Source organism: Sebastes umbrosus, chromosome 19, assembly GCF_015220745.1.
Source record: "Sebastes umbrosus isolate fSebUmb1 chromosome 19, fSebUmb1.pri, whole genome shotgun sequence".
NCBI classification, from domain to species: Eukaryota; Metazoa; Chordata; class Actinopteri; order Perciformes; family Sebastidae; genus Sebastes; species Sebastes umbrosus.
The window spans coordinates 1,487,204-1,512,098 of record NC_051287.1 but is presented as its reverse complement, the minus strand read 5'-3'; the positions used below and the strand labels follow the sequence as shown (position 1 = coordinate 1,512,098).

At 40.1% G+C, this 24,895-nt stretch overlaps 2 protein-coding genes across 4 annotated transcripts in view; one reads left to right on the top strand and one right to left on the bottom strand.

The window, feature by feature from the left end:
- The window catches only part of grk3 (G protein-coupled receptor kinase 3), a 79,071-nt gene that overhangs the window by 10,268 nt on the left and 43,908 nt on the right, over positions 1-24,895 (bottom strand). For 2 of the 3 annotated variants that reach the window (XM_037753714.1, XM_037753713.1), the window contains 12 exons: positions 19,260-19,321; positions 19,103-19,154; positions 16,954-17,045; positions 16,749-16,848; positions 15,848-15,926; positions 15,298-15,428; positions 13,290-13,384; positions 10,290-10,397; positions 7,091-7,157; positions 4,648-4,689; positions 1,989-2,089; positions 1,543-1,609 (listed from right to left, as the gene is read on the bottom strand). In XM_037753714.1, the coding sequence (XP_037609642.1) occupies positions 1,543-1,609; positions 1,989-2,089; positions 4,648-4,689; positions 7,091-7,157; positions 10,290-10,397; positions 13,290-13,384; positions 15,298-15,428; positions 15,848-15,926; positions 16,749-16,848; positions 16,954-17,045; positions 19,103-19,154; positions 19,260-19,321 (996 nt within the window). The remainder of the gene's footprint in view (positions 1-1,542; positions 1,610-1,988; positions 2,090-4,647; positions 4,690-7,090; positions 7,158-10,289; positions 10,398-13,289; positions 13,385-15,297; positions 15,429-15,847; positions 15,927-16,748; positions 16,849-16,953; positions 17,046-19,102; positions 19,155-19,259; positions 19,322-24,895) is intronic. The other variant, XM_037753715.1, reaches the window with a different exon arrangement.
- LOC119478757 (trichohyalin-like) lies at positions 22,221-24,504 on the top strand. The gene is made up of 2 exons (XM_037753717.1): positions 22,221-23,925; positions 23,968-24,504. The coding sequence occupies exons 1-2, from the start codon at positions 22,279-22,281 to the stop codon at positions 24,433-24,435; spliced, it is 2,115 nt and encodes a 704-aa protein (XP_037609645.1). The 5' UTR covers positions 22,221-22,278; the 3' UTR covers positions 24,436-24,504.

The following is a 24,895-nucleotide window of genomic DNA, read 5'->3' as shown; positions in this document are numbered from 1 at the left end:
CAAGGCCACAGTCCCACAGCAGTGCTCCCCTCAAGTGATGGGGTAACCATGGCAACTGTAACTGTACTGGACTAATGACTAGTGTGGCTCCATCCGACCGTCGCTTTAAACAGAGAGACGTGACCTGATCTGCTGCAGATGGAGACCGCGGTTGACAATAATCTAGATTTCTTCCTCTGTGGTTTTACATCACAGCCAACCATGTCGTTGTGTTCTTAGAGACGCATCGATCCATCGACCTCCGGTCTCATATAGCCGGATAAATGTATGTGCCAACTCCGAATAAATAAGAGGTGGAATGCAAAGGGAAAATCGGGCAGAAATAAATACATAATGCATTAATACACACATTTAAAACTAAATACAAACTAAATAAAAAAATAAAGGCAAAACTAAATAAATAAAGAATTAAAGCAAAAAAATAAATAATAATAATAAATAAATATATATATATATTTAAAAAATTATAAAAATAAATGCAAAAATAAATGCAAAACTAATTAAATATAAAATAAATGCAAAAATAAATAAATAAAAAGTAAATTAATAAATAAATTGAAAAATGTATCAAAATATATACATAAATAAATAAAAGGGAAAATTAAAGAGAAGAGTAAATAAATAAGGGGTGAAATGCAAAGGGGAAATCATGCAGAAATAAATACATAAATAAATGCATAAATATATATAAATAAAAACACATTTAAAAAAACAAATGCAAACTAAATAACGGCAAAATACATAAATGCTAAATAAATGTTGAATAAATAAATACATTTAAAAATTAATTAAAATATAAATAAATAAAAATAAAATAGAAGAGTATAAAATAAGGAAGAAATATCCATTTATGTCACATTTTATCAATTAATTAATGGCTAGACCTTTTGTCAATATAAATCTGGATGAAACACTCAACTCCTGTGTTTCTTTTTGGGCCTGAATGTTTAAATTTAAATTATACAATTGAGTTGTTTTTAATTGATTTAATACTGAACACAATGGTAGAATGTGATGGTGCACAGGGTACATGTCATAGCCAAAGGCTCCATTGTGTGCACCGAGCACTTTGGGTATCCATGTGTGCCAAATGGAGAGTTCTCCTGGTCCTATCCGGACTAAAACCTTTGTAGAATCTATGTGATTTGTGTTTTTTATATATGCTTTGGCACAGTTGTAGTCGAGGAGTAGCTGAATGAATTCAGTGGCATCTCCGTGCATGGCATCATGGCTATTATTCACTGTCTAATACCTCTCCATAGGGACCAAGATCATGCATATAGACCTGCTAGTTGTGGAGCTATTACAGATTTATTTTGTCTAGGTGAACAACTCTTTCCAGCACCCAAGAGGTTAAACTACATAGTAGAAGAGGCGTTCAGATTTATTGTATCTTATAAAAAGGTAACAAACGGCTTCATTGGTCTTGAATTTATTGACCAAAACAACATTCAGCTCAGTTTCAATGAAGAAATGTTTTCTAAAAAAGCTGCAGCACAAAGAACAAACGGAGGATTGACGGAGGAGTCGATGCTCACTCACCTTCTGCAGGTACACCTGCTGCCAGTCGATGCCTTTGAAGAACTGGTGCTCCTTCACCTCAGGGGCTCTGTGGTGGAGAGAGGGAGATGGAGAGAGGGAGAGAGGGAGAGAGAGAGAAGGGGGGAGCTTCGTCACACATCTTGTGTTGGTTTATATGTGTACACTAGGTGGCAGTGTTTGCCACATCTACCAACCACCCAGAGCAGACAGAGATCCATCACTGGGCTTCAGTCAGCAGCTGATTGGAGACGACAGCATTGATCAGATTAGTTATTAACTCAGCTTCTATCAGATCACTGGATGTCCGACTCTATCCGTCTCCACACCGCACCGCCCAGTGTTTCCAGCCCTAATGAGCACATCCAGCGGGCTGACTGATGAATTCATTTGCACGCCTTTGGGGGGGGGGGTTAATGTGGACTTCAGTGTGTGTTGATGTGTCGTACCCTCGGCCCTGACAGCCCAGCCTCTTGGATACGTCTCTCTGCAGCAGCCCCTCCAGCAGGTCTTTGAGCTCCGCAGTGAAGGAGTCGGGCAGCTCCACATTCTGCCAGAGAAAAGGAGGGAGGGAACAAGGAGGGAGGAGACAAGGAGGGAAGAAACAAGGAGGGAGAGAGAGAGAGAACGGGGTGTTTTGAAAATGGACTTCTTAAACACCTTTTACAGCAGTACAGGGCACGGTCTGAAATTAACCTTTTTTTTATCTGACACTTTTGAAATCTCTGCGCTACATGAAGGAATAACATTTTGGATCTGATGTCATTCAATGTTCGATATATTTGACATAAAAAACATCTTCTCTCTCTAATATCTATTTTATATTAATGTGAAAACATCTCCTTCAAACATCTGGATTTATTCAAATTTCTCACCAAAAACTTAATTTTACAAGATTACATTTAAACGCATCATGATAATTTACCTTCACCCAATAGTCATTTTGCTGAGCAGGCCGTGAACGCCTCATAATAATAACTCGATGGCACCTCCGTTAACGTTAGTAGCTCCATTATTTAACCAGTCAGGACTGAGCTGCTAACGGCTGATAACAGCTAACTTTACTAACTCTCCTTCTGCTGATTTCAAAACAGGTTTGTTGTTCACAGTGTCGCATTATCAGGGAAAAAAATAGGGTGCGCCCCCTCAGGTTTAGTAGTAGTAGCGCCTCGCTTTTATGTGCTTTCCCAAACAAAACTGAAACATGATACAGCGTGCATATTCATCATTGTGCATGTGTAACTGTGGGAAAGCATCAATAAAAGGAATCGATAGTCACGGATGCATGAGATGCCAAGAAATCATACGTGAGTGGATTTATGGACATTTATTGATGATAAATAAACCTTTGAACTCTTGAATCTTGTTGAATCTGTCTCTTCAGTTGTTCAGCTTTATAGAACTACAATACTAAATTGTTGAAGTACTGCTTTAAAGTGACAGACAGGGACTTTTTAAACCTATATTTGCAAACTGTCTCCATTAAAAGTATGCCGAATTATGTATTAGTAGTTCCTGTCTGCAGTGTACTCATGGATGTACAGACAACTATCACTGGATTACTGTGATACTGAAGTAAACTTAAAAACATGAAGATTCTCAATGAAGTTCTGCAGTTATAAGGAGCAACTTTTTTCCCATGATTTCTAAGTAGATTTATGGACATTGATGACAAACTCATGGATGTACAGACAACTATCACTGGATTACTGTGATACTGAAGAAAAGTTAAAAACGTGATAAGTCTTAGGAGAGTTCTGCAGTTTGAGGAGCGACTGTCTTCTGTGATTTCTAAGCAGATTGATGCACGTTTATTCACGATGGACAGATATAATGATATCTTCTGGAAGTGCAAGTCACACTGAGTCTATAAATATGTGTATGATGTGTGTGTGTTTATATCAGACCGGGTTATGACTCTGATAAGAGGTGCGAATTTTGGCGCAAAGTTGAGCAATCAGGTAGTCAGGGTTTAAGAGGAGCCTCTGCCGGTTCGTTCTCTCTCTGACGGGCTTTACGTTCTGCTTCGTGGGGACGTTTCTGAAAAGCAGAAGTGGCGTCTATCGGGATCTGTTCCATCCCTCCATCCCTCCCTCCCTCCCTCCATCCATCTCTTCCTGTTCTCAGCCGCCTGCTTCTATGGTGTTTATGTAATGAGACCATTCATCATGTTTAATAAACACAGAGACATATAGAGCAGTATTTTTAGCCCGGTCGGTGCTGAATCGCAGCCTCTCCTCTCCTCTTCTCTATCTCTCTCTCTCCCTCTCTCTCTCTCTCACACACACACACACACCCGTAGACGAGGATTAAGGGGATTAACCAGATTAAGTGGCTGGATTAAAATCCTAATCTGGATTTATTGTGATATGAAAGATCAGACTCTCTCTCTGTTTAAAGGTCCTGCTCAGCCAAACAGCAGTAGTACAGAGGGAGGGAGGGAGCAGCTTCTCTACGGCGTCATGTCCCGACAATAAACGGACTCAGAGATTTGGACGCTGTGATGGACGACTGCTGCTGCTGCTGGCGAGGAAGAGTGAAGACGAGCACATCTGTGAATCTGATGAAAACTCACTCCACAGTTTGTTGTTGTAAACTCGTCTGTGCTCAAACACGACAGTAGGGCGAGAATCTGCCGATACGATACGTATCATGATACGGGGGTAACGATTCAATATATGGCGATATATTTAATTTTAGGAAAACGGTCATAGTATAAAGAACACACCAGAAATAAATCATTTTAGAACAGGCAAATTATATATTGCATGCAAAAAACTGCATGATTTTACTGTCTGTTAGATAGTTACCGTCTGATTATCGCCGTCCAGACTAAAGTCACATTTATAATGTTATATGCAAAATGCTCCTGTGCAGTTGACAACTTTTTTCTAATGAAAGTAGCTAGAACTAGTGATGTGTGATGTGTCGGTCGCTCTTTTAAGTGAACGATGGGAGCTTGGGAGTTTTTTGTTTTTTATTAATTCAAGGCAGAATGATAGGATGATCTTCTCCGCGCCACGGACACTCCATGCACTGACTGTGACTGAATGTTGTGTTAATGACGTCCGTGGGACCAATCAGGTGATGAACAGACATGGATCATACCATCAAGCAGGGAGGGGCGGGGGTGGGCGGCGCGCTGACGGTCTACAGGTACAGAGCACAAGGGAGAGGAGGAGAGAGAGAGAGAGAGAGGAGTGCGCGGATAGCAGACAAGATGAGTGACAGTTGGACACGAAGCAGCATGTAAAATTATGATATTCTGGAAATGATAAGGTTCAGTATAATTATATTGAATAATTGAAGTGATATATGTGCACACATACTCATCATAGGTCAAAACTGCGCTAAATTTGTCTGTATTATAAAAGGCAGAAGTGAAGTAAAACGAAGAGCCGTTTGGGAGCCGACTCTTCTTGGTGAGCTGAGTCAAATGATCTGGCTCACTAAAAAGAGCCGGACTTCCCATCACCAGCTAGAACGAGCTCCAAAAGTCACCAGATGACGTCATGCGCACATTTGCATATTGATGACATCATCACACATTAATTTGCATAAAGCTTGTGTCGGCTGCAGCGAGAGAGAGGCCCTGTGGACTGGGATTACTCTGAGCAGCTGCAACTAATGATTCATTCTCATCGTTGATTCAACCGTCGGTTATTTTCTCAATTAATTGATTAGTTGTTTGGTCTATAAAATGTTGATCAGTGTTTACCCAAAGCCCCAAGACGACGTCCTCAAATGTCTCGTTTTGTCCACAACTCAAAGATATTCAGTTTACCGTCACAGAGGAGGAAAGAAACCAGAACATATTCACATTTAAGAAGCTGCAATCAGAGAATTCAGACTACAATACTCAAACCAATTAATCAATTATCAAAATAATTGCCGATTAATTTAGTAGTTGACAACTAATTGATTAATCGTTGCAACTCTAACTGGGATTGAATAACATATAATATATTTGAATATATTTAGTCTGAATCGTTGGGTAAATGAGTCGCCGGTAGCCTCCGAGGCGTTCCGGTTGTCAATAAAACCACTTGGGAACACTAGAGGAGGAAAAGTTGTCTGTTGTCTCTTTAAGATGAATGTGAAAACAAACATTCTGCTCAGTGAAGAACAAAAACACATTTTAGAGAGGAGAGGGACTTTAAATTTAATTAAAAATGAATAGATTGAAAACAGATGAAACTGTCTTTATTCTCCTTTAAAAGCACAGATCCCCGACTCTCGGAGTAAACCTGAGCTGGATGGGACTATAAATCCATCTGACCCCGGGGGTGTACTTTAACTTTCCAGCTTGGCTGCTAGCTCAGTTTATCTAAGCCGGGTTTCTGTCATATGCCTCATCTGCCGTGTCTTCCCATGACACAGCAGAGTAAACACACGGCCGAGTGTTGGATGGTAGCAGGCCGACTAAAGGATGACCCCAAAACAAAGACATCTATCTCTGTCAGGTCGACACATTTAGAAACTACTGTACAGTACGGAAGATGTAACCTGCCAAAATCAAAAATAAATGACTCAATAAATAAATAAATAAATAAATATGTAATTAAATGTAGCAAAAATATTATTAAAAATAAATGTAGCCATAAATGAACTGATAAAATGTGACATGAATTGATATTTCAGTTTTAATTTGCTTTTTTATTTATCTTTGTATTAATTCCCTTATTTATTTATACTTCTGTTTAATTTTCCTTTTATTTATAAATGTATATATTTTCAATATTTTTTAAATGTATTTTTGCATTTATTTATTCATTTATTTCTGCACGATTCTTTAAATAAATTAAATGAATTATACTTTTATTAATTAATTATTTTATGTATTTTTTAAATGTATGTACTTATTTATTTTTGTATTATTTGCATAATGAGGCAGCAATGCATAAAGAAACGAATAAAGAAATAAATAAGTTAAGGGAAATAAATAAGTGGTGAAATGCAAAGGGAAAATCATACATAAATAAATAAATAAATAAATTTAACAATAAATATAAAATAAATTAAAAAAATAAAAAAATAAAAAAATAAACAAGTACATTTAAAAAATCATAAAAATAAATACATAAATAAATAAAAGGGAAAATTAAATAGAAGAGTAAATAAATAAAGGAATTAATAAACAGATAAATTAATAAAGAAGCAAATTAAAACAGAAACATCCAAATATGTCACATTTTATCAATTAATTAATGGCTACATTTATTTTTAATATTATTTTTGCAACATTTAATGACGTTTATTTATTTATCAAGTCATTTATTCATTTATTTTTGTATTTTTGTACAGGTTGCGTCCTCTACAGTACAGTAGATCTAGCTCCTCCCAGGTATCTGTTCACACAGGGATATCAGGATCTGTGTGCATTTGGTATTACTGTAATGTAAACACAGGCCAAACCCTTGTGTTCAGGGTTAAGTAAAGACTCATATGTGCTTTACCGCGTGTTTACATAAAGACTCCTTGTAATATGTGCATCCGCCATCATGTGCACCTTTTGTAGCCGACTTCTAGGAAACATGAGGATGTGTCTTACCATGGTGAGCGTCATGCGGTCAATCTCATGTTTGTCTTTGGTCTTATGCTGTCTGAAAGGACTGTGCCTGCACAGGAGAGGAGAGAGAGAGAGAGATGCTGATTCAGATCCTTTACTGCAGTAAAAGTACTAATACTACACTGTAAAAATACTCTATCACAAGTAAGTGTTCCTTCAGTAAAAGTATGTATAAAACTTAGTTAGTAGTAGTTTAATATATAACTAAACATCATATTTAATAAACTCCTCACGTGTTTGTGTACAAACATTTAATTTGTAAAGTAACTAAAGCTGCCAGACAAATATAGTGAAGTACAAAGTACAATATTTACCTTTGAGATAAGTACAATTTGTAGCTAAAGGGAAAGTCAAATGTACGCTATATTTAGAATATTTATCTTGCTGTCAGAGAGCTTACAGTCTGTGTTTCCGACGGGGAACTGAAGCCGTTATCTATGCTTTCGCCAAAGCAACCAGACTCCATTGAAAGAAACTGTAATTTTCCCTCTGAGAACACAGGAGAGTTGCTGGTCTACCGCTGCCTCCTTCGTTAGTTTGTTTGTGTTATTGTGTGACTTTGGTGTTTTAAAGGGTTAGTTCGGATTCACCAAAGTCACACAATAACACAAACAAACTAACCGAAGGAGGCAGCGGTAGACCGGCAGCTCTCCTGTTCTGAGAGGTCAAATTGCATGTTTTTTCAATGGAGTCTGGTGGCTTTGTTTTGCTCCCGTGCTGCTACTCCATCTACTGCAGGTAATACAAAGACTGTGAAGCAGTACCTCATCCATCCCTTTAAAGTGAAGCAGTCTGGAGCCACTTTGTTCCTCTGAATGCTGAAGAAGCAGCTGAGCAGCTAAACTGTGACATTTTCTAAGGAGATTTTTACAAGACAAACACATTTTGATCCAGCAGAAGAGCCGGCAGCTCCTCTCCAGTGAGCGCTGCGTCTGAGGCCAACATATCAAGCAAACATATTTACGAGACAGAACAGAACAGCATCTCCAGCCAAGATGCAAAGAGCACCGTACTTCACTTAGCGAGAGGGATCAAATGACAACTGGCAGGCTTAATGGGAGAGTAGCAGCTTCCAAACTACATCTTCAATGAGTCTAATTGTTTAGCCGGAGCCAAACGACATCAAAATCCACCGCTGAGGGCCGGAAACCATGTCGATCAATAAATCCAAGTCTGAACTTCATGGATGCGAGCTTCTTTCAGGACAGGAAGGGGTTGTTTTGAAGCCTGAATCTATTCTGCAGGGGCATGTTGAGTTGTTTGGATGGATAGAGGTTCATTTTGTAACTCTACAGCTGCACTGAGGCTCCACCAGACGGCAACTTGAATTTAGTGGAGGACAATATGATCAGTCTTAAAATATGAGAGTGCATCGTTTGTGTAAACAGAAACATTTTGTGGAGGAACTATTTCTTGTTGCAGTGCAGCTTCCCGAAGTCTTGGCGTATGGATACACTGTCAAGAAATAGTTCCAACACGCAACCAAGTACCTTTATCTTTATATACTTTTACTTACTGTTTTACATCTCTGTATATGTATTTATTACTTCTCATTATACATATACAGTCACTACCATTCCTGTTTACATTACAGTTTATTCATTTTGCAATTGTGCACCCCAAATATATTTTATTTTATACATGTTATAATTTATCCTCATAATTTAACTTCTCAATTTTATTGTTTTTCTTTTTATACATATTTGTTTGATAATATATATAATTTTTTCTCATAAATTTACCACTTTTATCTTAGGGAATTTCTGAGTTTTTTCTTGTAAATTTATGACTTTATAATCTCTGAGGATATGCAAGTTTTTCTTCTCACAAATTTCAGATTTTTCTCTCATGAATCTACAAGTTTAATCTCAGTGAATATCTGAGTTTTTCCTGTAAATTTGTGAAATTAATTTCAGAACATTTTGGAATTTTTTCACGCAAATTTATGACTTCATAATATCAGAGAATATTCAAGTTTTTATTTCAACGAAAATTCAGATTTTTTCTCTCATAAATACCTTTTTCATCTCATAGAATATCTGTTTTTTTCTTGTAAATTTATGACTTTATAATTTCAGAAGATATTCCATTTCTTTTATCGTACATTTACCACTTCTTGCAAATTTGTGACTTATATCTCAGAGAATTCCTGAGTTTTTTTCTCTCATAAATTTATGATTTTATAACCTCTGAGAATATCCAATGTTTTTCTTATAATTCTTATAATCTTTTTAATTAAATGTCAGATAATTTCTGAGTTTTTTTCACATGAATTTACAATTTGAACCTCAGAGAATATCTGGATTTTTTTCTAGTAAATTGATGACTTTAATCTCAGAGAATTTCTACATTTTTCTTACAAATTTATGTTTTTCTCGTAAATTTAAGTTTTTTCTGGGCTCAGTAATTTTTAAATTTTTTTTTACCTACAATGGCTGTAATACGCCGCTGTAGGCAAAAAGACTCCTCTCATTGAAGATATGGCTGAATATTAGAATAAGCAGCACTAGCTGTAATCACCCTGATTCTCCTTTTCTGCTAAATGTTTACAGAGTGTGAGCTCAAACCTAATCTTCATGGAGGAAAACTGATGTGATATTGTTCCCAACAGGATTCATGGGACTAAAACTAGTTGTATTATTCAGGATTTTGGAGCCGAGCGTTGAAACATTCCCGTCAGCTCTGCAGCCGCCAACCTTTCACTCTCTCTCTTTAAAGTGTTCAAACACACTGATCCAAACATCAATGGAGAGACGCGTCACACACTCTCCTCTCTCTATTTCTGCTCGCTCAGACCTCCAAACCATCACACACACACACACACACACACACACACACACACACACACACACGCACACACACGCACACACGCACACACACACACACACACACACACACACACACACACACACACACACACACACACACACGCACACACACACACACACACGCACACACACACTTTCTGACCTACTGGGCCCAGACCTCTGGCATTTACACACTCCAGATCAAACAAACACACACACACAGGCTCGCACACAAACCACATCAAACACACACCGAGCAGCGGAGACGGTGGAGAGCAGATTCAAAGAGGTTTTAACTCTGAGAGGGTCTGAGAGCAGACAGGAAGTAGAAGAAGAAGAAGAAGAAGATGATGAGATTAGCTGGAGTGGTTTACCCTCGCAGGAGTTTGAAGAGCATGCAGCCTAAAGAGAACCAGTCGGCGCTGCTGTCGTACGCCGTCCCCTTCTGGAGAACCTCCGGAGCCATGTAGCCATGAGTCCCCCTGCAACCAACAACACTCTCATTAGTTTTTAACAGCTCCAGCATGAACAGTCAACGGCGTTCAGACAGGATTCATATCAGAGGAGAAGATGACTAATGAAACATTTCCCCTCGTCTCTCGTAACAACAGTTATTGTTATTCCGGACGGCGTTTAAAGCTTCTGGTAAATTGCAGGAGCTGCTGCTGTGGTACGCCGCGATGCTGCAGGAGGCTTACTGGTATTATTAATAAGATCAAGGATTTTTATTTAGCTGTTAGTTTATTACGGCTGTGTATGTATTTTTTTTAGGGCTGTCAAAGTTAACTTGATAATAACGCGTTAACGCAAATTCATTTTAATGTCACTAATTTCTTTAATGCATTAACGCAATCGATAGTTCAGAGGTTGTAGTGAGCTCAGAGTGAAGCTAGAGTGAAGATACTGGTGTCATACTAGCTTGTCATGAAGGAGGTTAAATGACGCTCCAAACTTACGCTAAATGTTGGCGAGATACTGGTATCATATGAAAATGACGGAAAAATATCTGGAAACTGACCGAAAAAATACAGAAGAAAAGTGTCCGAAAAATGACTGTAAAATATCCGAAGAATGTCTGAAAAAAAGGCAAAAGAAAAGTCCTAAAAATGTCAAAAAGGTCCAAAAATTACTGAAAAAATGTCCTAAAAATGACTAAAATATCTGAAAAATAGGCAGAAGAAAAGTCAGAAAAATGTCCAAAAAATGACCGAAAAAAACCAACAACTAATAAATCCATCGGTACCAACCATGTTGTCATGAAGGAGGTTAAATAACGGGAAGTTACTAGTATCATATGAAACCATAAAGCCTAAAGGAATCCATCGGTACCGACCAATTTGCAGACCAGTATAACATAATGAAACCTGTCATACCTCATTTAAAATAGCCTTTTATTTGGGTTTAAACAGCTTTTTAAAACATGTTAAACCTCCTTTACAAAGATGTTTGTTGGGATTAACACTTAAAAATATCTCTAGTAATCTTACCAGTAACCGTTTTTCCACTTCAAAATTAATATTTTTATTCAAATTCAACAACTGCAATAAATCAATAAAGTCATTTTGGTTATATTGTTTTCAGGGCCGTCAAAGTTAACGCGATAAAAACATGATAACACAGATTTGTTTTAACGTCACTAATTTATTTAATGTAATCGATATATCGGAGGTTGAAGCGGCTCAGTTTTAAAGCTAGAGTGAAGATACTGGTATCATAGTAAACTATAAAACCTGATGAATCCATCGGTACCAACCAGGTCAGACTAGCTTGTCAAGAAAGAGGTTAAATAAGACTCCAAACTTACACTAACATTTTGAAGAGGAAAAAACTGTTGTGTCCGTTTTCATGTAGAGCAACCTAATCCACACTCCGGAGGAAACGTTTATATAGTTGCATTAACTTATTAAATTATTCATATAAATCAATTCAGAGTGTTTCTCAAATGTTTCTTTGGAAGGATAAACCGCAAACAGATAGAAAAACATCCTGAGAGATGAGAGATGTTTGTTGTGCTTCATTATTAATGCATTCACTTCTAAAATCCACTCTGAGAGACGCACAATAATGTCATCGATCTTCTCCTTTTTAAGGTCCTGTTTGTTTCTAAATATGGAGCGATGTTGTTTTGGCTGCCTGCTGAGAAATGAATGGGATGTGTTGGTTGATAACAGCTGTATAAAACATGGACGTCGTCTCCGTGACGTCACCCAGAGGTTTCATTCAAATAAAAAATAATGACCTAATATAAGGTTCTTCTTCACCTCAATTCAGTGACATTTCTTTTGTTATTATTCGTTGAGTATATATCACTCTTTAACAGGCTGCAGCATGACAGCAGCCCAAAAACTGAAGCCAAAACATCTGGATCGCCGGCTGCTGGCTGGCTGTTAGTTTAGGAAGAGCTTGATTTGATATGTTTTCTATGAGCAGAGCATTTTAAACGTCAGTATCGCCGTCGATCTTGTTCATTTAGTTGTGAGAAGCAAAAATCTCGAGTTAGGCATCTCGTTCCCTCGAGTCAGGTATCTCGTTCCCCCGAGTCGGGTATCTCGTTCCCTCGAGTCGGGTATCTCGTTCCCCCGAGTCAGGTATCTCGTTCCCCCGAGTCGGGTATCTCGTTCCCTCGAGTCGGGTATCTCGTTCCCTCGAGTCAGGTATCTCGTTCCCCCGAGTCGGGTATCTCGTTCCCTCGAGTCGGGTATCTCGTTCCCCCGAGTCGGGTATCTCGTTCCCTCGAGTCGGGTATCTCGTTCCCTCGAGTTAGGTATGTCGTTCCCTCGAGTTAGGTGTCTCGTTCCCTCGAGTTAAGTGTCTCGTTCCCTCGAGTTAGGTATCTCATTCCCTCGAGTTAGGTATCAGTAATAACAATAACAATTAATTAATGGCTACACTTATTTTTGATATTATTTTTGCTACATTTAATGACAAATGTATTTATCGAATCATTTATTTATTTATTGATTGATTGATTTTTGATTTTGGCAGGTTCCCTCCTCCATTATAAAATGCAGAATTTAACTGCACCACACCGCAGTAGTGTGGACGCGAGGCATAAACGCAGCAAGTTATGTGTTTTAAAACTAAACCGTATTAGTGTGGATGTAGCCTAAACGGAAGTTTGAATCAGCTCATTCTTCTTCTTTTGGGGACAAATCAAATAATAAATATTAAGTTGGGTGTTTTTATCTCTGATTTGATCTCTGATAGTTATTACTGAAGGAAAGAAGAAGAAGCATCAATATAACGGCTGATTACAGACTGATAGACGTCAGATATTAGCGCTCTGGACGGATTCAAAAGGTGATATGTAAGTCAGCCCAGCTCCCCCTGGAGAAGTGAGTCCTGTGATAACGGGGTTTAACAGAGATACTTACACACTGGCATGAGGTTTCTTCTTGGAGAAGTCGCAGGCGAGGCCGAGGTCGGAGATACGAACATGACCGTGTTCATCCAGCAGGATATTAGCTGGCTGAAGGGAGAGAGAGAGAGAGAGAGAGAGGGTGGTACTGATGTAGAATACGAGAGATAAGATCATAAGCATAGGAAACAATGTTGGAGACCTCACTAATTCACAACTTAAGTCCCAATTTCCGCTGACCAGGAGAAGATTCAGCAGTGAAAGAAAACCTCCTGTCCTGGTTATCCTCTCGCTGTTTGGCAAAAACCCGTTGACTCACTCCCTCTCTCTCTCTCTCTCTCTCTTCCCCCTCCGACTCTCAGAGCATTATCTGCATTGTTCTGCACTGTTTATTGAAGCCCTAAAACTGTTCCCTGACTTCCAGCAAAAATATGTCTGTTATTATGGCAACCGGTCCAAACAGGAGAATCAGAGGAAACACAGAGGACAGCTGAAAACATGGCTGACGGGACTCTGTGGAGGTGTGATGGCGGCTCGGTGAGTCGCGGAGCGCACAACTAAAACGTCCAGGGTTTCGATCTGTGTCACACGCCCTGTTTACTAGAATGATCTAATAAATAATCTGAATATTAACCCTTTATAACCGGTTCACCTCCAGCGGGAGATCGTACATCATCATCCTGTTTGGTTCATTCTTTCTGCAGCAGAAAGCTACGGCTTCTGTTTTTAGCTTCATCACGTTGCACGATCCTGATGACATCATTACGTTACGTTTTGTGCAGAACGTAACAACAGGTGCAGTTTGCGTTGGTTCAGGGGGCCGTAGCCAAAAATGCATGTAGGGATATCTTTATTTTTCATATAAACACAGAACTAATTTATTGTAATAATGAATAATATCGACCTTATTGTGTCTTCATATTGACAGATTAAGAAGCCAACGAGATAAGAAGATAGATTTGTGGTCTTCCGGGGGACATTTTACCACCTAAAAGGGGCCCTGGTCCGGGGTTGGACTTTCTTAAAAGTACTTTAATGTTCTGTGTGTTTGTTTGACCAATCAGCGACGGTCATCGCTGCAAACTCCACCCCGGAAGTCCCTGTACTTTCAGAAAGTACGACCCCCCGATCAGGGCTTTTTTGGGGGTAAAATGTCCCAAGAACTTAATTTAGACACCGTGGTCCCTGCAGTCGAAATGCAATGAGCTCCTCAAAAGGTTCCTAGTTTCGGGGTGGACGTTCCTGTAAAAACGAAGCTCAAGTACAGGAACTTTCAGGGTGGAGTTTGCAGGGATGACCATCGTTGATTGGTCAAAACACACACACACAACGCCGCTGCTTCAACTCGTGGGTGCTGAGGTGGACCAAATAACACTAGGTGCAGCAGACGCCTCCGTTCGTCTGTGAAGTTGGTGCAGTAATATTAAGTTTAAATGTAAAGTAGTAATTAGTCCGAGCAGCGCTAACAAAACATAAACCAGCCGGTAGTGCGCCATCTTTGTTATTAGCTGGTGCACGCTCATTACACAAAGCACCGATAGGCATGAAATGCGGAGAGAGGACGTCTCTGTTTTACACACCCACACAGACACAAAGGAACCAGAGCTTTTACAAATCTGCACCTTAGAAGGCAAAGAATCCGTTTTTGTGACACAAAGCTCAGTGTGCGTTTGGACGAAGAACATCTGTATACCTGTAGACGTACCTGTACCTGTCTACTTTATTAATCTTCTGCATTTAACCCGTCCAAACACTCCGTACACAAACACACCAAAAGGGGGAGAGAGGCCTGAGGGCTCAATAGCAGGAGCTTCTTAAGCATCTGATCCTGACTTCTGGTTGCCAGCTGTTATTCTGCCAGAGATGTTTTGTGCCATCTGGCCAGAGATTCAAACCGGCAACCTTCGGGCTACCTACCGCCCAAGCTGCACCCCCAGCCCGACCTAATACAGCAGGCTAGAACCGGCCCAGCAGAACGGTGTATTAGTGGGACTGAGCCAGAGTAAACTCCAGTGTGCGTCTACCTTGAGGTCTCTGTAGACGACGAAGCGGTTGTGCATGTGCTCCAGACCCAGGATGATCTCAGCGGCGTAGAAACGCATCTCTTTCTCGCTGAACACGCCGTGCTGAGACAGGTGGTAGTGCAGGTCGCCACCTGAACACACACACACACACACACACACAGAGAGACATACACAACACAGAGTAGGTCAGTATGACCTCATGATACCTGAATCAATACCCATCAATACGCTGTGGTAATCCTCTCAGAGGGGAGAGAAGGAGAATCGATGGGAGGCCTTCTGTGACCCTCCACCCCGACTGTCTCCGTCTTCACGTGCATCGACGAGCTGTATTTATAGCCTCATACTGTATCATGATGACTGTGTTGGCTTTAAAAAGGTGACTCAGGGCTTTGATCGGGAGTTTAACCTCTCATGAAGCTCAGAAAAACGGCCGCTCGCCGGTAAAAACCCTTAAGAGGAAGTAGGAGACGATGGCTGAGTAATCCAATCTGTGTGTCTCAGCCTGGAGTTTAATCTGGGGCAAGGACGGGGTCAAAGGTCATCCTACCGTTCATGAGGTCCAGGATGAAGCAGAGCTTGTCGGGGGTGTGGAAGGCGTACGTCATGCACACGATGAACGGGCAGTCCTGCAGACACGGAGAGTCAGAGTCAGAGAGATTAAACCAGATCACAAACTGACTCGTTCTGTTTTCATCAGATCATTTACTGAGGTCAAAGTACAAATACAACAACGTACAAGTACTCCATTACCAGTACAAGTCCTGCATTCACAATTTTACTCAAGTAAAGTACTCATTGTGCAGTAAAATGTACTTAAAGTATCAGCAGTAAAAGTACTCATTGTGCAGTAAAATGTACTTAAAGTATCAGCAGTAAAAGTACTCATTGTGCAGTAAAATGTACTTAAAGTATCAGCAGTAAAAGTACTCATTGTGCAGTAAAATGTACTTAAAGTATCAGCAGTAAAAGTACTCATTGTGCAGTAAAATGTACTTAAAGTATCAGCAGTAAAAGTATTCATTGTGATAAGGTTAACATGTTTTTTTTTAATGTAAAATCTTATTCTGTAAGGTAACTAAAAAGTACAAGTCACTCTGAAATGTAGTGAAGTAGAAATAAATAAAGAATGATGAAATGGATATACTATATATATATAAATAACTGTAGGTATGACTCATTAACCTGTGCGTACATGGAGAGATGTGTGTAATATTATTGATGTAGTTTGAAGGAGTGTGAATGATGCGGTCGTGTTAACCTAACCGGTCGTCCAGTCTGACGTGAGTGGTGTAATGTAAGATAAACAGCTCGTATATTACCTATCAGTGAATGTTGATTAATTCACTGTGTGATGCAACCTTCTTTAATGAATCTCCTCTGAGTTCTAACACACTGAGTGTTTCCTGAACGTAGTGAAGCAGCTGCAGGTGTGAGTGTGTACGACTCACCCCTGTGCTGACTAACGACAGCATGATTCTCTCGTTGAGTGCTAGAGTCTCCCCCTGCTTCATCTTGATCCTCTTCTTGTCCAGACACTTCATGGCGTACCTGACATTCAGACAACAAAACGCCACAGGTTACACACCGTTGGCAAAGGTCACGGCGCGGCGACCTGACCGTGTCCCTTTACAGACGTTTATTCTGCGTCCTTACATCTTCCCCGTGTCGGCCTTCCTGCAGCCGTACACCTCGCCGAAGCCGCCCCTGCCGATGATCCGATGCACGCTGAAGTCGTTCATGGTCAGCTGAGGATGGACAGAAGGAGAGGACGGACTTAAACAGACAAGAACCTCAAAACAACCTGTTCAAACAAAGTCAGGTGTGAAAGCTGTCTGGTACGGTCCGATTAGACGGGTTTATCGGCTATCGGTGATTGGATCAGTACATCGCTGGTTGCTGTTTTTTTCTGCGAATTTTGTCATTTTATTTTGCAAATTGAATAGTCTGCTTCCGAAGATATGGAGGACTGAACCAGCCAAATAAACAAATAAATAAACAAATAAATAAATGTAGCATTAAATGTAGCAAAAATAATATTAAAAATAAATGTAGCCATTAATTAATTGATAAAATGTAAAATTGATATTTCTGTTTTAATTTGCTTCTTAATTTATTTATCTTCACAATAATTCCCTTATTTATTTACTCTTTTGTTTAGTTTTCCCTTTATATTTATTTATGTTTACTTTTAATCATTTTTTTATTTATTTGCATTTATTTGTATATTTTTATTCATTTTTTAATCAATTAATTAATTATTTATTTTATAATGTAAGTATTTATGTAGCTATGCATATTTATTTATTTCTGTATTCTCTTTATACATTTCTGATTAATAAATAACTAAAAAATAAATGCAAAAATAAATAAATACATTTAAAAATTCATAAAGATAAATACATAAATAAATAAAAGGGAAAATTAAACAGAAGAGTAAATATATAAGGGAATTAATAAGATAAATAAAGACAAATAAAACAGAAATATAATTCCCTTATTTATTTACTCTTCTGTTTAATTTTCCCTTATATTTATTTATGTGTTTATTTTTTATTGATTTATAAACTAATTAATTAATTAATTAGCATTTATTTTCTAATATTTATTTTAAGATGTATGTATTTATTTATTAATGCATGATTTTCCCTTTGCATTTCACCCCTTATTTATTTCCCCAAACTTATTTATTCCTGTATTCTCTTTACTGTGTATATTTCTGATTAATAAATAAATAAATAAAAAAAGAAATGCAAAAAGAAATACATTTAAAAATAAATACATAAATAAATAAAAGGGAAAATTAAACAGAATAATAAAGAAATAAGGGAAATAATACAAAGATAAATGAATAAAACACTGTTCTGATTTTGACCCTGATGATGCAGGTTGAGTCCAATGAATGAGCTACCTGTCAGCCCGTATGATGTAATGTTTACACCTCTTGGTTCATTTGTAGTAAGTCAGTGTGAACATGAAATGGACTGGAACTAAAAGGCAACAGTGCATCTTTTATTTCTGTGTTTTGGTCTGGACCAGATGTTTTCATACGGAGGCGAGAGAGCTGAGGCAAAGATAGATGTCATAACGCAGTCAAATCTAAAAACACGCAGACATGAAACACACATTTTAGGTTCAGTTTGAATTACACTTTCCGAGGGTTTCATAATTTCCGACGTCCACCACAAATAAACTCCCAGAAATCCACTTAGAAATCAGAGGAAAAAGACGCTCCTTATATTACAGAACTGGCTTGAGAATAGTCACGTTTTTAACTTTTCTTCAGTATCACAGTGATAGTTGTCTGTACATCCATGAGTACACTGCAAACAGGAGCTGCTACTAGTTGATTTGGCATACCTTTAATGATGCTAATTTGCAAATATGGGTTTAAAAGTCTAAGCTAAGTGTTGAGTGAGAGTGGTGTGAAAAAACAACGGCTTGTATATCCGCCGTCCTCGCTCTTCCTGTTGCCCTTTCCTGAATGATGGATACAGATTACCGCCGCCTGCTGGTGTGGAGAGTTATTTCGCAGAACGTACGTGCTAACTGGCCGTCAGCTTCAGTGTTTGAGGTGTGTTCAAATGCAACTTGTCGGCCAAAACAAAGGAGACGTGAGGCGACGCAACAGTCGGCCTTCGTCACCGCTAGTTCTCTGATGTCGGCTTGGTCTCACGATGCATCGACACTGTTCTTCTATTCCTGGACACTCTCCTCTATCCATGCATATACAGATCATCTGAACCTCTGGACCAAATGAACCAAACTACAGGTTGAGAAAGTGACGTTTAAAGCGTGTACTCACATGGATGTTGAGCTCCACGTTCTTCCACTGGCAAAAACGAGTAAACTTGTCACTGAGGGAAGAAAAAAAAAAAAACACAGAATATAATGTGAATTTACTGTATTAGGTGAAGACATGATGAAACTATTCCATCCTTCACCTCTCTCACCAGCCTCACCTCTCAATGAACTTCTGGAAGATCTTTCCTCTCAAGCTGTCGCAGATCTCCACTATGTATGGCTGCAGGGGGACAGACAGGTTTCTCTCAGTTACTGTGAGTGTGAATACATCCTCATGCAGTGTTGAAGTTAATTCACTTCACAGAAACGTCACAGAAGACGCCTCTTTGTTTCCACCTTACTACATTTGAGCGACACTGAGGGGCTCATAGAAACACACAGGAAACACTGACATGTAGTCAGCGAGGAGCTCCAGAAGAAGAGCCATGTTGTCTTCAGACGGAAGAAATAGTTGATTAGATTTACTGAGCTGAAAGAAAACAACCCTTGTTTTTAAAGTTGATTTTCCTGGGTGGCCTTTATGGCAATTTATGCTCCTCTCTATAAATGTATAATTACCAACGGCACAAATCGGGAGAATCTGAAAACAATGTTGACTCCCCGAGCTCGCACCCAAAGTTCAGCTGTGACGAATCCCCGCGTGGCGAATAGAAACGGGGCAGCCAGCCAGGCACGGAGGGCAAGAATGGAGGAATATTATTGTGTCTGACTGAATTCTCTGAACTGTAAAACACAAGTTCACGCTTGAATCGACACCTCGGGAGGAAAAGCACCGTCTCGGAAACACGTTTCCAACCAAGCAGGCATATCGGGTGTGTTTTAACAGGTAGGCTATATAGTGTAGAGCAGGGGTCTCCGACAAGTAGCTCGCTACCCGCTGACCGTATGGATATACATTTAGCAACACAAAGTCTTTTTGTGAACCTGTTTGAATTTCTATCCAATCAAATTCACAGACATCCCGCCTCCTTCCGACACAAAATGATGTCAATTAAACGAGTTACGCTGCGTTCAAGTTCGGTTAACATCAGGCCGGTGGTTCACAAACTATTTTCCTAAAACCTCGAACAAAATCTTCAGTTTGAATAAATGAATTCAGTGTATTAAATGAGCTATTTGTTTTATTGAATCAACTTTCTTTAATGAATAGAACTCGTCAGTTTCGTCAACATAAATAAAGTGATGATGACAGATTTGCCAACCTAATGCAGTTACATAATATGATCTTTTACTTATTTACCATAATATGATACGACTAAATTAATTTACTATAAAAAAGCCAAAATACATTTTTTTTTATTGTGATTAAAAAAAATTTTTTATAGTGATAATACAGTTATGTGACATAAATTTATATTTCTGTTTTAATTTGTTTCTTCATTTATTTATATTTGAATTAATTATTTTATTTATTTACTCTTCTGTTTAATTTTCCCTTTTATTTATTTATTTATTTATTTTTATGATTTTTTAAAATGAATTGATTATTTTTTTTTGCATTTATTTATTTATTAGAAATGTATAAAGAAAATAATACAGAAATATATAAGTTTGGGGTAATAAATACGGGGTGAAATGCAAAGGGATAATTGAGCAAAATAAATACATTAATTTTAAAATAAGTATAGAATAAAAAATGCAAAACATTAACAAAAATAAAAACATAAATAAATAAAAGGGAAAATTAAACAGAACAGTAAATAAATAAGGGAATTAATACAAAGTATAAATAAAGCAAATGTGAGCATGGCTCACTATTTTTATACTGTAAAATACATTTGTAGAATCTTTTGTAATATACAAAATCTGAACATGTTTATGAACCTATTGTATTACATTTTTATATATAGATAAATAAAAAAAAAAAACTTTGAACCTCCATTTTTCAGTTTTTCCGTCTGGAGAAGTCATGTGACCACAGTGCAATGTGACATCACATTTTGAAAAGTGACATCACATCACATTCTGAAATGTGACATCACATCCTGAAACGTGACATCACATCACATTCTGAAACATGACATCACATTCTGAAACGTGACATCACATCAGAATGTGGCTTAGTGACATCATAAAGTCACTAGAATGTTGTGTGTGCACCAGTAGAAGCTCCTGCAGTCTAACAACTCAGTTATAGTCGAACCTTCACCAGAGAAGCATCTCTCAGTGATAACAGAGCGTGTGACCAGAGCGACAGTTAGTCAATCTACTACATACCTGCTATAGCTACTTCAATACAGCGTTACTACTGTATTGTCCTCGTATAATACTACTGTATTATACTCCGTACAGCGTTACTACTGTATTATACTCCGTTACCACAACTAACACCTCCGTTGTGCTACGATGGAGAAGATCGTCCGTTCAAGAAACGAGGTGAGATCTTCTCAGCCAGACACCTTTAAACATACTTTGTTCAGCGTTACACTGATCTAGGACTTTAAACACACTTTGTTCAGCGTTACACTGATCTAGGCCTTTAAACACACTTTGTTCAGCGTTACACTGATCTAGGCCTTTAAACACACTTTGTTCAGCGATACACTGATCTAGGCCTTTAAACACACTTTGTTCAGCGATACACTGATCTAGGCCTTTAAACACACTTTGTTCAGCGTTACACTGATCTAGGCCTTTAAACACACTTTGTTCAGCGTTACACTGATCTAGGCCAGCCCACATCTTCATCTGCTTTTTAATCTTTTGTCTAAACTTTTAACAAATGCATGAGCAGTATAAGATACGTATGTGGACTAAAACAGGGCTGTTTTTTACAGTTAAATTAACAAAAAACAGAACTGAAAACATATTCTAAACTTCACCAAAAGATTTTAGATCAACCTGATCTCCAAAAAACTGATCTGAAACTGAAGTTATTGACAGTATAAATGGTGTTCTGTGTGTATAGTATAAAGGAAACAGTAGAAAGATGTGATTCTGTGGTGTGAGGCTGAACTTGGCTAGACTCTTGTGACCAACTGAATCAGTGTGTTTCAGAAAAAGTAGCTTCACAGTGCTCTTTAGAAGCAGATGGAGTTGGCTTCAGTACTTTCAACTGTCTCTTTGTGTGATCCAACGTTAGGACGGGACTGTTTTCTCAACCTTTACATTTGTGTCTTTCAGTCACTTAACCAAGAGCTGGTTGAAGCTGCTACCCAGCAGGCTCCCAGCAAGGAGATGCAGTATCTCAGGAGAGCCCTGATGGATGTCCAGAAACAGAACTTTGAGCACGCCGCTGAAACCGCTGCCCTGAGGGAGCAGATGGCCGCCAAGGAGTCCAGCTGGGAAGAGGAGAAGATGAGGATCCTGAAGGCTCTCAAGTCAGAGAGACTCATCAGGAAAGAAGCCCAGAAGGGCCTCAAAGGACAGGATGAGCACAACCCTGACCTCCAGGTTCAACTCCTCCAGACTCCCAGCAATCAGCTGAAGGACTCTCACCAGCACAACAATGAGCTGGCCGCCGAAATCGCTGCCCTGAAGCAGCAGATGGCCGCCAAGGAGTCCCGCTGGGAGCTGGAGAAGAACAAGATCCTGACGCAGGTTCAGAACTACCTGCAGAACAAGGAGCAGGAGAATCAGAAGGTGATCAACTCTCTCAGGCAAAGTCTTCTTGAAAAGCAGAATGAAACGATGATGGTCAAACAGACTCCCAGCAACCAGCTGAAGGACTCCCACCAGGTCACCAAACTGGCCGCCGAAAACGCTGCCCTGAGGGAGCAGATGGCCGCCAATGAGTCCAGCTGGGAAGATGAGAAGATGAGGATCCTGAGGGCTCTCAGGTCAGAGAGACTCATCAGGAAAGAAGCCCAGAAGGACCTCAAAGAACAGGACAATCAAAACCCTGACCTCCAGGTTCAACTCCTCCAGACTCCAAGCAACCAGCTGAAGGACTCTCAACAGGTCACCGAGCTGGCCGCCGAAAACGCTGCCCTGAGGGAGCAGATGGCCGCCAATGAGTCCAGCTGGGAAGACGAGAAGATGAGGATCCTGAAGGCTCTCAGGTCAGAGAGACTCATCAGGAAAGAAGCCCAGAAGGACCTCAAAGGACAGGACAAGCAAAACCCTGACCTCCAGGTTCAACTCCTCCAGACTCCCAGCAACCAGCTGAAGGACTCTCATCAGCACAACACTGAGCTGGCCGCCGAAATCGCTGCCCTGAAGCAGCAGATGGCCGCCAAGGAGTCCCACTGGGAGCTGGAGAAGAACAAGATCCGGATGGCTCAGAGAGCCATCAAGATACAGGCTCAGAAACAGGAGGTGACCGACTCTCTCAGCCAAAGTCTGTTTGAAAAGCAGAATGAGATCATGATAGTCAAACAGACTATCAGCAACCAGCTGAAGGACTCTCAACAGGTCACTGAGCTGGCCGCCGAAAACGCTGCCCTGAGGGAGCAGATGGCCGCCAAAGAGTCCGGTTGGGAGCTGGAGAAGAACAAGATCCTGATACAGGTTCAGAACGACCTGCAGACCAAGGAGCAGGAGAAACAGGAGGTGACCGACTCTCTCAGTCAAAGTCTGCTTCAAAAGCAGAATGAGATTGTGATGATCAAACAGCTCTGGACTGAAAAGTGTATAAAGGCCTGTGAAGCTTGGAAGGAGGAGAACAGGGAGATCAGAGAGACCTGTGTGAGAGAGCTCCAATCTGCACTTGATCAAAAGAATCTGATGGTCAAATCTCTGCAGGACGAGTCGGACAGGAAGGTGAGCCAGGTCGTCCTGGAAAAGGATGATCTGATCACCCGAATGACGACAGCCAAGATGGCTCTGGAGGCCGAGTGGACAACGAAACTCGCCGCTCTGGAAGATCAGACTCTAAAGAACGAGGTCCGGCTGAAGGAGAATGAGATGCAGCTCCTCCAGAGCGAGGTCCGGCTGAAGGAGAAGGAGATGCAGCTCCTCCAGAGCGAGGTCCAGCTGAAGGAGAAGGAGATGCAGCTCCTCCAGAGCGAGGCCAAGTGGTCAACGAAGCTCGCCCCTCTGGAAGATCAGATCCGGCTCCAGACCGACACCACCACAGACCTCCAGGCACAACTCCTCCGCCTCCAGGAGCTCCACCAGAAACTTGACCTGGGAGCACTGCAGATGACCGCGGAGGAGATGAATGCCAAGAAGAAGGAGTTAAAGAAGCTGATTGTGGAGAAGGAGAAGGAGGAGAAGAGACAGAAGAAAGAGAGGGAGGAAAGAGAGAAGAGAGAGAAGAAGGAGAGGGAGGAAAGAGAGAAGGAGGAGTTGAAAAGTGTGAAGAAGGAAAAGGAGGCTCTGGAGAAAAAAGAGAAGGAGGACTTGAAAAGGGAGAAGAAGGAGAGGAAGGAGAAAGAGAGGAGAGAGAAGTAGCATCCTTTCTCTCCACATTCTTCCCCCATCCCCCTTCTGACCATCCCGCCCCTTCACCCCCTACACCCCCTACACCTACACCTACACCCCTACACCCTCTACACCCTACACCCACACCCCCTACACCCTACAACCCCTACTCCCTACACCTACACCCTACCTGCTCTATGTGAAGTGATTTCACCCCCTACACCCCCCTACACCCTACAACCCCTACACCCTCTACACCCTACATGCTCTATATGAAGTGATTTATCCCCCTACCCCCTACACCCTACCTGCTCTATATGAAGTGATTTCACCCTCCTCCCCACAGTGACGTGGTCGCCTCCTACCATCACCCCTCCATACTCTCTCCCTCCTCCCCACAGCGACATGGTGGCTGAGTGATTCGGCCCTTGTCTGCTGGGTTGAATCCGGGTGATCCGGTTTCCTCCCATAAATCATAGTATATAGTATA